At 49.0% G+C, this 11,495-nt stretch overlaps 1 protein-coding gene and 1 non-coding gene across 7 annotated transcripts in view; both read left to right on the top strand.

The window, feature by feature from the left end:
- The first annotated feature begins 6,492 nt into the window (after positions 1-6,492).
- Positions 6,493-6,565, top strand: trnaf-gaa (transfer RNA phenylalanine (anticodon GAA)). Its single transcript has one exon. It is a non-coding gene; the product is annotated as a tRNA-Phe (tRNA).
- Positions 6,566-11,406: 4,841 nt separating this feature from the next.
- The window catches only part of dock6 (dedicator of cytokinesis 6), a 226,535-nt gene continuing 226,446 nt past the window's right edge, over positions 11,407-11,495 (top strand). For 5 of the 6 annotated variants that reach the window (XM_078234903.1, XM_078234901.1, XM_078234899.1 and 2 more), the window contains exon 1: positions 11,426-11,490. In XM_078234903.1, coding sequence (XP_078091029.1) covers positions 11,444-11,490 — 47 coding nt within the window. In that variant the 5' untranslated portion in view covers positions 11,426-11,443. Of the gene's footprint in view, positions 11,491-11,495 lie in introns of all 6 variants that reach the window. The other variant, XM_078234904.1, reaches the window with a different exon arrangement.

Here is an 11,495-nt window from a genome sequence, read left to right as displayed (position 1 = left end):
GGAACATGAAGTCTCCAGATAAGATTCCCGAATGGACTGGTGTGTGGGATTCCAGTTCCAATCTGTGCTAGGCTGAGAAGGGGAGGAGGAAGGAGTGGCACTGAAGCTACCCGTGAGCCCAAGATCTTAAAAGTAAATGTTTACTCTAAGTGTTGTTAACAACTTTAGTGATCGGAAGGCGATCTATCAGCAACCGGACAAGATGAGGCAGAAGCCCTGTTGGCATCTGTCAGGCATTCAGACCCAGGTTAAGAGTAAATATTTAAACGTTTGAAAGCAAATAAAAACCATTTTGAGTGATGGAGGAGAGAGTGATGTAGTGAAACAACCCAAGTTACAATAGTCACCTCATCATTCAACTGTGTGGCGATTGAGACAATGATATAAGAAATTATATACTGGAACCGAGTAAATATGATGTATTTAAATGGAAACTGTACCCTGCTGAGTTGTCACCTCATTGAACCGGCTATTTAGAGTGACACCTGTACGCTTAGTAACTAATACATACACTCAGTCCTCACCAACAACAAGGGCGCAGAGCTCACAGATGTCTTTGCTACAAAGATTGAGAACATTGAGTTCATCTGCCTTGATTTACATCCCCGTCCCCACTCCATCTCCTCCGCCCTCCTTCACCCTCCCTGTACTTACCCTCCCATTTTCCCTCCAGGCTCCCCCATTGGCTCCACACTGAACCCTCTGCTTCCCTCTTACCTCCCCGACGGCCCATCCCGATTTTAACTCATCCATGACACCTGCCCCTTGTCCCCTGCCTGAAATGATGACCCATTTTCCCTTCCCAGTTCTTGGGCAAACTGACGTCAGAGGTCACGTACCAACCGACTCAAGAACAGCTTCTTCCCTGCTGCCATCAGACTTTTGAAAGGTCCTATCTTATATTCCGAGGAGGGCGAGACTGATGTATGAGGAGAGATTGACCAGGTTAGGATTGTTTTCGCTGGAGTTCAGACGAATGAGGGGGGGGGATCTCATAGAGATTTATAAAATTCTAACAGGACTGGACAGGGTAGATGTAGGAAGGATGTTCCCGATGGTGGGGGTGTCCAGAACCAGGGGTCACACAGTCTGAGGATTCGGGGTAGACCATTTAGGACGGAGATGAGGAGACATTTCTTCACCCAAAGAGTGGTGAGCCTGTGGAATTCATCACCACAGGAAGTAGTTGATGCCAAAGCATTGAATGTATTCAAGAGGCGGCTGGATATAGCACTTGGGGCGAATTGGATCAAAGGTTATGGGGGAAAAGCAGGATTAGGCCGTTGAGTTGGATGATCAGCCATGATCGCAGTGAATGGTGGAGCAGGCTCGAAGGGCCGAATGGCCTCCTCCTGCTCCTATCCTCTCTGTTTCGACGTTTCTATTAAGTTGATCTTTCTCTACACCCTAGCTATGACTGTAATACTATACTCTGCACCCTCTCCTTTCCTTCTCCCCTATGTACTCTATGAACAGTATGCTTTGTCTGTATAGCGCGCAAGAAACAAAACTGCTGTGAGGCAGCAGTGCGAACCACCTTGCCGCCCAGAGGGAGGAAAGTAGGTTTCAGTGGAAGCTAGACTGAGGTGGGGCTGCAGGCAGTTGTGGAGTCGGAAGTAGGTGGTCTTTGAAATGGAGAGGATATGGAGGTCAGAAACTCATGTATGGCACGGGTCTAAAGATGATGGCCTCAGTCAGGCCAGTGTTAGACTGGAAGAAGTCACTGCTTATTGAGTACTGGAGGTCAGGTTAGTTGACCCTGAGGCAGTAGAACGGCGAAGAGGGGCACTGACGGTGGTGGATCTGGGTGTCACCAATGTGCATGTCAAATCTGACCTCACGCCTGCAGTTGCCATTGCCTAACCATGAGCAGGGGGGTCTGGAAAATGAGTGGGAAGGGCCTGGAGGTGCTCTGGATATGATCAGATTGTTAAGTGAGAAACTAAATGAGGGCAGTTCTGCCGAGTTGGGAAACCAAGGGGCAGGATTAGAGGAGGGTGATGAAGATTGATTGATATTCACCCCGCTAATCCCCCTAACCTACACATCTTTGGACACTAGGGGACAATTTAGCATGGCCAGTCCACCTAACCTGCACATCTTTGGACACTAAGGGACAATTTAGCATGGCCAATCCACCTAACCTGCACATTTTTGGATACGAAGGGACAATTTAGCATGGCCAATCCACCTAACCTGCACATCTTTGGACACTAAGGGACAATTTAGTATGGCCAATCCACCTAACCTGCACATCTTTGGACACTAAGGGGCAATTTAGCATGGCCAATCCACCTAACTTGCACATCTTTGGACACTGAGGGGCAATTTAGCATGGCCAATCCACCTAACTTGCACATCTTTGGACACTAAGGGACAATTTAGCATGGCCAATCCACCTAACCTGCACATCTTTGGACCCTAAGGGACAATTTAGCATGGCGAATCCACCTAACCTGCACACCTTGGAGTGTGGAAGGAAGTGAGAGCACCCGGAGGAAACCCACGCAGACACGGGGCGAATATGCAAACCCCACAAAGACAGTCACCCAAATCGGGAATTGAACCCAGTCCCTGGCACTCTGAGGCAGCCATGCTAACCACTGTGCCACCGTGCCACAAACGTAAATCTTGCTGCAATTATCCAGGGCTTTGGTGAGGTCATCCCTGGTGTCCATAGCTAAGAGGTAATCAGAGAGGGCGCAACAAAAGTTTACTTGATAGATTGGGCGGCACAGTGGTTAGCACTGTTGCCTCACAGCGCCAGGGACCTGGGTTCAATTCCAGTCTTGGATGACTGACTGTGTGGAGTTTGCACATTCTCCCCATGTCTGCGTGGGTTTCCTCCGGGTGCTCCGGTTTCCTCCCACAGTCCAAAGATGTGCAGGTTAGGTGGATTGGCCAAGGCTAACTTGCCCCTTAGTATCAGGGAGACGAGCTAGGATAAATACATGGGGTTATGGGATTGGGCCTGGGTGGGATTGTGGTCGGTGCAGGCGGGATGGGCCGAATGACCTCCTTCTGCACTGTAAGATTCTATGATTCCAAAGACGTTGGGATTTCCTATATGGAGGGATTGCGTAGCATGCCCCTACACGCTCTGCCGTTGAGAAGAATGAGAGGTGGTCTCCATTGAAAGCTATAAGCTTCTGAGATAGGGCAGGGTAGGAAGGCAGCTTGTCTGGCTGGAGAGTCTCGGACTAATCCCTGGATCAGGGGTTGGCCATTTATAACTGAGGTGAGGAAATATTTTTTACCTGAGGGCATTAAAAATATTTGGAATTTATTTTTAAAAATCTATCCAATTATATCACAATGCTCTACGCAGAGGGAAGTTCTTCAAAACCCAACATGGGTTCAACCAAAGGCATGAGAAGATTCCATCTGGTCATCATCTCATGGATTCCAGAGCGTGGAGTCTAAAGAACTCCAGGAACAGTCACCAAAGGTGGAATATAATACCACCAGAGCCACGCCAGAATGCAGAGTTCGGGTGGACTGTCGGGCAAAAGGATGCAAAGACAGAGCGGAGAAGCCCCAGAGGAATCTCAAAGAGGATTGAAGTTGTTGGAGGGCAATATAGGATGGACAGGAGTGATGGGCGAATGGGATTTGGATATGAGTTTTAGATGAGATGTCAGAGTTTTAGATGACAAGAACCCCTCGGTATCTGGAGAATGGGCAGCCAGCACTGAGATAGTTAGAATCATAGAATCAGATTCCCCACAGTGCAGAAGGAGGCCATTCGGCCCATCGAACCTGCAGTGACAACAATCCCACCCCAGGCCCTATTCTCGTAACCCCACATATTTACCCTAGCTAGTCCCCCTGACACTAAGGGGCAATGTAGCATGGCCAATCCACCCCGAACCTGCACATCTTTGAACTGTGGGAGGAAACCGGAGCACCCGGAGGAAACCCACGCAGACACGAGGAGAACGTGCAGACTGGACACAGTCACCCGAGGCCGGAATCGAACCTGCACTCCTGGCACTGTGAGGCAGCAGTGCTAACCACCGTGACGCTCAGAGGTAGGAAAGTAGGTTTCAGTGGAAGCTAGACTGAGGTGGGGCTGCAGGCAGTGATGGTGTTGTGGAGTTAGAAGTTGGTGGTCTTTGAAATGGAGAGCGTAAGGGTCAGAAATTCATATCCGGCAAGGGTCTAAAGATGATGGCCTCAGTCAGGCCAGTGTTAGACTGGAAGAAGTCACTGCTTATTGAGTACTGAAGGTCAGGTTAGTAGATCCTGGGGCAGTGGAGGTGTGAAGAGGGGCACTGAGGGTGGTGGATCTGGGAGTCACCAGTGTGCATGTCAAACCTGACCTCACGCCTGCAGTATTTTGCGTTTATCTTAATATCTTCCAATGTGGCACAATGGTTAAGGTGGCACGGTGGCACAGTTGTTAGCACTGCTGCCTCAGAGCACTGAGGACACATGTTCGATTCCCGGCTTGGGTCACTGTCTGTGTGGAGTCTGCATGTTCTCCCCCGTGTCTACATGGGTTTCCTCCGGGTGCTCCGGTTTCCTCCCACAGTCCGAAAGACGTGCTGGTTAGGTGCATTTGCCGTGCTAAATTCTCCCTCAGTGTACCCGAACAGGCGCCAGAGTGTGGCGACTAGGGGATTTTCACAGTAACTTCATTGCAGTGTTAATTAAGCCTACTTGTGACAATAATAAATAAACTTAAATTTAAAGGAGGTGGTGGGTGAGCTGCCTTCTTGAACCTCTCAGTCCATGTGATGTAGATACACCCACTGTGCTGTTAGGGAGTGAGTTCCAGGATTTGGACCCAATGAAGGAATGGCCAATATATTTTCAAATCAGGACGATAAGTGACTTGGAGGGGAACTCCAGGTGGTGTTCCCAGGTATCTGCTGCCCTTGTCCTCCTAGATAGTAGTGGTCATGGGTTTGGAAGGTGCTGCCTAAGGAACATTAGTGAGTTCCTACAGTGCATCTTGTAGATGGTACACACGGCTGCTGCTGTTTATCGGTGGCGGAGAGAGTGAATGTTTGTGGAAGGGGTAGCAATTAAGATGGGGCTGCTTTGTCCTGGGTGGTGTTCAGCTTCTTGAGTGTTGTTGGAGCTGCACCCATCCAGGCCAGTGGAGATTATTCCAGCGCCCTCCTGACTTGTGCCTTGTAGATGGTGAATAGGCTCTGGGGAGTCAGGAGGTGAAGTACTTGCCACAGAATTATGAACCTTTGACCTGCTCTGGTCGCCACCGAATTTATGTGGCTAGTCCCCTGGTTCCCCTTTATTTATCCTCCTAGTTCCAACCTCAAAAATACAAATAGTTTTGTCAAACGCAACTTCCCTTTCATAGACCATTATTGACTCTGCCTAATGGCGTTACGAAAGGGAAGTCTGAAGGAGTGCATTATATATGATTCACGCATTACATACAGAATGCTGAACTATGTAATTTGTTTTTTAATTTATTCATTCACGGGATGTGGGCATCACTGGCAAAGCCAGCTTTTGCTCACCCCTTTATTGTTCTGGAATAGATGGTGGTGAGCTGCCTTGTTGTACCAGTCATAATCATGGCACGTAGAGGCTGGCCATTGCATAGAAGCAAATAAACTAGAAACAGGAGGAGGCCATTCGGCCCTTCGAGCCTGCTCCGCCATTCATTTTGATCATGGCTGATCATCAAATTCAATATCCTGATCCCCCCTTGCCCCATATCCCTCGATCCCTTTAGCCCCAAGAGCGATATCTAATTTCTTCTTGAAATCACACAATGTTTTGACCTCAACTACTTTCTGTGGGAGTGAATTCCACACATTCACCACCCTCTGGGTGAAGAAATTTCTCCTCACCTCAGTCCTAAAAGGTTTACCCCTTATCCTCAAACTGTGACCCCCTCGTTCTGGACTCCCCCACCATCGGGAACATTCTTTCTGAATCTACCCTGTCTAACCCTGTTAGAATTTTATAAGTTTCTATGAGATCCCCTCTCACTCTTCTAAACTCCAGTGAATATAATCCTAACCGACTTAGTCTCTCCTCATATGACAGACCTGCCATCCCAGGAATCAGCCTGGCAAACCTTATAGAAAATAGAAGCCAGAACATAGGAATTAGGAGCAGAAATCGGCAAATTCAGCCCTTCGAGCCTGCTCCGCCATTCAGTCAGATCATACAACAGAGCTGCTTTCGGGTAACGTGCTTCCCTTTCCCGTCGCTGAACGGGGAATCCTTGCTTTACAGTCGAGCTGCTGGTTATTTTATAAAGCTGTCACAAGAGGGCGATGTTTGCAAGCTTTCTCTCCTTCACTCCCCAGACTGTGCTGTGTGTGTTATTCACTCACCTTATCTCTCTGTTTGCTCGATCAATGTTCTCTCTCTCTGGGTCATGTGTTTTTTTTTAACAGCAGAAAGAGATCTCAGGTTATTTCCACTCTTCGACATGTGCCAGTGTCTGAACCTCCCCCCAACGGCGCATTGGCCAATGACACTGAGCTGTCTTAAAAGCACAATAGCTAAGCCGAAATAGCTCAGTTGGGAGAGCGTTAGACTGAAGATCTAAAGGTCCCTGGTTCAATCCCGGGTTTCGGCAGATGCTGGTTTTACAAAATAGGAGTAGGTCCTTCAATCCTGCTCTGCTATTCATTTTGATCATGGCTGATGATCAAATTCAATATCCTGATCCCCCCCTTCCCCCCATATCCCTTTTCTTCTCTCTCTGCCAATTCGCACTGCTTTTCACCTGCTGAGAATCATAGAATCCTACAGTGTAGAAAGGGGCCATTCGGCCCATCGAGTCTGTACCCACCACAATCCCACTGAGCCCCTATCCCCATAACTTATTCATTTACCCTAGCTAGTCCCTCTGACACTAAGGGGCAATTTAGCGTGGCCAATTCACCTAACCCGCTCATCTTTGGGCTGTGGGAGAAAACCGGAGCACCCGGAGGAAACCCACGCAGACACGGGGAGAACGTGCAGACTCCACACAGACAGTGATCCAAGCCAGGAATCGAACCCGGGTCCCTGGCTCTGTGAGGCAGCAGTACTAACCACTGTGCCACCGTGCCACCAAAGTGAATCCTTCGTCTTTGGGTGGTCTCGAACCACCAACCTTTCGGTTAATAGCCTCCCTCAATCTCTCCCTTAATGTTAACAAAACAAAGGAGATGATCATCGACTTCAGGAAGCGTAAAGGAGAACATGCCCCTGTCTACATCAATGGGGATGAAGTAGAAATGGTCGAGAGTTTCAAGTTCATAGGTGTCCAGATCACCAACAACCTGTCCTGGTCCTTCAACATCGACACTATAATTAAGAAAGCCCCACCAGAAAGACTAAGGAAATTTGGCATGTCAGCTAGGGCTCTCACCAACTTTTACAGATGCACCATAGAAAGCATTCTTTCTGGTTGTATCACAGCTTGATATGGCTCCTGCTTTGCCCAAGACCGCAAGAAACTACAAGGGGTCGTAAATGAAGCCCAGTCCATCACTCAAGCCAGCCTCCCACCCATTGACTCTGTCTACACTTCTTGCTGCCTCGGCAAAGCAGCCAGCATAATCAACAACCCCACACACCCCGGACATTCTCTCTTCCACCTTCTTCCGTCGGGAAAAAGATACAAAAGTCTGAGGTCACGTACCAACCGACTCAAGAACAGCTCCTTCCCTGCTGCCGTCAGACTTTTGAATGGACTTACCTTGCATTAAGTTGATCTTTCTCTACACCCTAGCTATGACTGTAACACTACATTCTGCACTCTCTCCTTTCCTTCTCGATGAACGGTATGTTTTTGTCTGTATAGCGCGCAAGAAACAACACTTTTCACTGTATGTTATTACATGTGACAATAATAAATCAAATCAAATCAAATCAAAGCCTAATGCGCTAACCAATTGCACAGAAACTTCCCTAAACCTTCTGCTCACGTGATTCACAGTGTCCTTTCCCTCAGGCTAAGGCAGCAGGGGACAGTGGCAGGCAAGGTGGTTGCAGCGAAAAATATGAAAAAGTTATTGAAGTTCAGGCTCCAATTGGTGATGAGAAGTGACAGCTATGTGCTGGGTTACCCACAGGCTTTGGAAATGATTTGTCAAGGCAAAACTAAGCTGGTCGTTCTTGCCAACAACTGTCCAACCTTGAAGGAATCTGAGATTGAGTACTGTGCTACATTAGCGAAAACTGGTGTGCATCACTAGCAACAACATTGAACTGACACTGCTGCCTCACAGCATCAGGGACCCAGGTTCAATTCCAACCTTGGATCACTGTCTGTGTGGAGTTTACACATTCTCCCTGTGTCTGCGTGGGTTTCCTCCGGGTGCTCCAGTTTATTCCCACAGTCCAAAGATGTTCAGATTAGGTGGATTGGCCATGCTAAATTGCCCCTCAGTGTCAGGGGAGACTAGCAGGGTAAATTCGTGGGGTTACGGGATAGGGCATTTGTTGTTGGTGCAGGCTCGATGGGCCAAATGGCCTCCTGTACTGTAAGGGTTCTATGAACTAGGTACAGCTTGTGGTAAATACTATAGAGTGGCGCATTGATCCTGGCGATTCTCTCATCGTAAGAGTTTTAACAACACCAGGTTAAAGCCCAACAGGTTTATTTGGTAGCAAACACCATTAGCTTTCAGAGCACTGCTCCTTCGTCAGATGGAGTGGAAATGACGAAGGAGCAGCGCTCCAAAAGCTAATGGTGTTTGCTACCAAATAAATGTTGTTAAAACTCTTACTGTGTTTACCCCAGTCCAACGCCGGCATCAACGCATCATGATTCTCTCATCATCAGGAGTATAGAATCCCTACAGTGCAGAAGGAGGCCATTCGGCCCATCAAGTCTGCACCGACCCCAAACCCACCGAGGGCTATCCCCATAATCCCTATTTACCCTAGCTAGTCTCCCTAATGCTAAGGGGCAATTTACCTTGGCCAATTCACCTAACCTGCACATCTTTGGACTGCGGGAGGAAACCGGAGCACCCGAAGGAAACCCACACAGACACGGGGAGAACATGCAGACTCCACACAGACAATCACCCAAGGCTGGGAATCGAACCCGGGCACTGTGAGGCAGCAGTGCTAACCACTGTGCCATAAGGGATACACATCAACCAGCTCTTCTTCGAAACAGTGTGATGCGCTCTTTTATGCCAACTTGCGAGGTTTAAGCATTCATGTCAAAAGTAGGCATACCTTAACGCTGCAACCAAGTTACTGTGAAAATCCCCTAGTCGCCACACTCTGGCATCTGTTCGAGAATTTAGCACAGCCAATGCACCCTAACCAGCACGTCTTTCGGACTGTGGGAGGAAACCGGAGCACCCGGAGGAAACCCACGGGGAGAACGTGCAAACTCCACACAGACAGTGACAGAATGTTTCAAGAAGCAGTTAGATACAGCAGTTGAGGCGAAGGGGATCAAAGAATATGGGGGGAAGGTGGGATCAGGCTATTGAGTTGGATGATCAGCCATGATCGTAATGAATGGTGGAGTAGGCTCGAAGGGCCGAATGGCCTCCTCCTGCTCCTATTTTCTATGTTGTCGATGGTACACACAGCTGCCACGGTATGTCGGTGAGGGAGGAAATGAATGTTTGTGGATGGGGTGCCAATCAAGCGGCTGCTTTGTCCTGGATGGTGTCGGGTTTCCTGAGTGTTGTTGGAGCTGCACCCATCCAGGCAAGTGAAGAGTATTTTCTAGGGGAATTTCACAGTAACTTCATTGCAGTGTTAATGTAAGCCTTACTTTACTATTCAATCACACTTCTGACTTGTGCCTTGTAGATGGTGGATAGGCCTTGGGGAGTCAGGGGGTCAGGTTGGGTGCACGGACCATGGTAAATTCTGCTGAGTGCCCAGGGATTTGTAGGTTAAATCAAGAATGCAGCCAGCTTAATTAAGGTCCCCACGCACCCCGGACATTCTCTCTTCCACCTTCTTCCATGGGGAAAAAAATACAAAAGTCTGAGATCACATTCCAGCCGACTCAAGAACCAGCCTCCCATCCATTGACTCCGTCTACACTTCCCGCTGCTTCGGCAAAGCAGCCAGTATAATTAAGGACCCCACGCACCCTGAACATTCTCTCTTCCACCTTCTTCCGGTGGGAAAAATTTACAAAAGTCTGAGGTCACGTACCAACTGACTCAAGAACAACTTCTTCCCTGCTGCCATCAGACTATTGAATGGACCTATCATATATTAAGTCGAGCTTTCTCTACACCCTAGCTATGACTGTAACGTTACATTCTGCACTCTCTCGTTTCCTTCTCTATGAACAGTATGCTTGGTCTGTATAGAGCAAGAAATACATGTGACAATAATGAATCAAATCAAACTTGTGCCTTGCAGATAGATGGTCTTTGGGGAGTCTGGAGGTCAAGTTAGGTGCATGGGCCATTTAGTATCCAGGGTTAGGTTAGATCAGTGGTCCTCAAAGGGTGCGGCGCGCCACACTGGTGCGGCGAGAGAGGATGGCAAGTGTGGCGGGAAGATTCAAGGACAATCAAAGAAACATTTAAACATGGATTAGATATTTTTCCAAAGTGATTGTTTTATACTTTCTGGATGTCCCATGATCATATTATAAAGTAGTTGTGTTCTATGTTATGAATCAAGCACTGCTCGGAGTTGTTTTTTTTTGTTTTTGAATGTATTTCTTATCAATAAAAAATTCGGTGTGGCGTGAGCAAATCTTTATTCCGAAAGTGCGGCCCAGTGAAAAAAGTTTGGGAGCCACTGGGTTAGACCAATTACAGTAAGACGTCTAACAACACCAGGCTAAAGTCCAACAGGTTTATTTGGTAGCAAAAGCCACTAGCTTTCGGAACAGGCTGTTCCTTCCTCAGGTGGGTGGGAGTTCTGGACATTTAGATCAATTAGCCATGGTAAATGTTACAGGGATGGGCCAAGCCTGGGTAAGATGCCCTTTCAGAGAATCGGTGCAGCTCTGGATGGGCTGAACGGCCTCCCTCTCCACTGTAAGGATTCTGTGAGTTCGCAAAGGCGCCAATTCCCAGCCTCTGACCTGCTGAAGCTGCGTGTGGATGAGGGGGGGCGTGGCTACCGGAGATGGCCGAGCCCGTGTCTCCAGACTGCCGGGGATTGCCGAGTCCCCTGGGCTGCCGAAGATGGCCGACTCCGAGCCCCTGTCGCCCCAGGCTGACGGAGATTGCCGAGGCCGTGGGCTGCCGAAGATGGCCGACTCCGAGCCCCTGTCGCCCCAGGCTGACGGAGATTGCCGAGTCCGTGGGCTGCCGACGATGGTCGAATCCGACCCCATGTCTCGCCGGGCTGACGGAGATTACCGAGTCCCCTGGGCTGCCGAATCCGAGCCCGTGTCCCCGCCCCTCCACAGGCTGCCGGAGACTCCCGAGCCCCGGAACTGCTGCCCGCCGGCAACCTCCGGAGATTGCCGAAGTGCAGTGAGGGCTGAGTCCGCCGCTCCGGGGTTCCTGTCGGCGACGCGATGGCCACTTCAACGGAGCGCCGCGCTTTCGCTCAGAAAATTAACCGGTGAG

Source organism: Mustelus asterias, chromosome 19 (assembly GCF_964213995.1).
Source record: "Mustelus asterias chromosome 19, sMusAst1.hap1.1, whole genome shotgun sequence".
Taxonomy (NCBI): domain Eukaryota; kingdom Metazoa; phylum Chordata; class Chondrichthyes; order Carcharhiniformes; family Triakidae; genus Mustelus; species Mustelus asterias.
The sequence above is the reverse complement of the archived record's forward strand: the minus strand, read 5'-3'. Positions and strand labels throughout refer to the sequence as shown.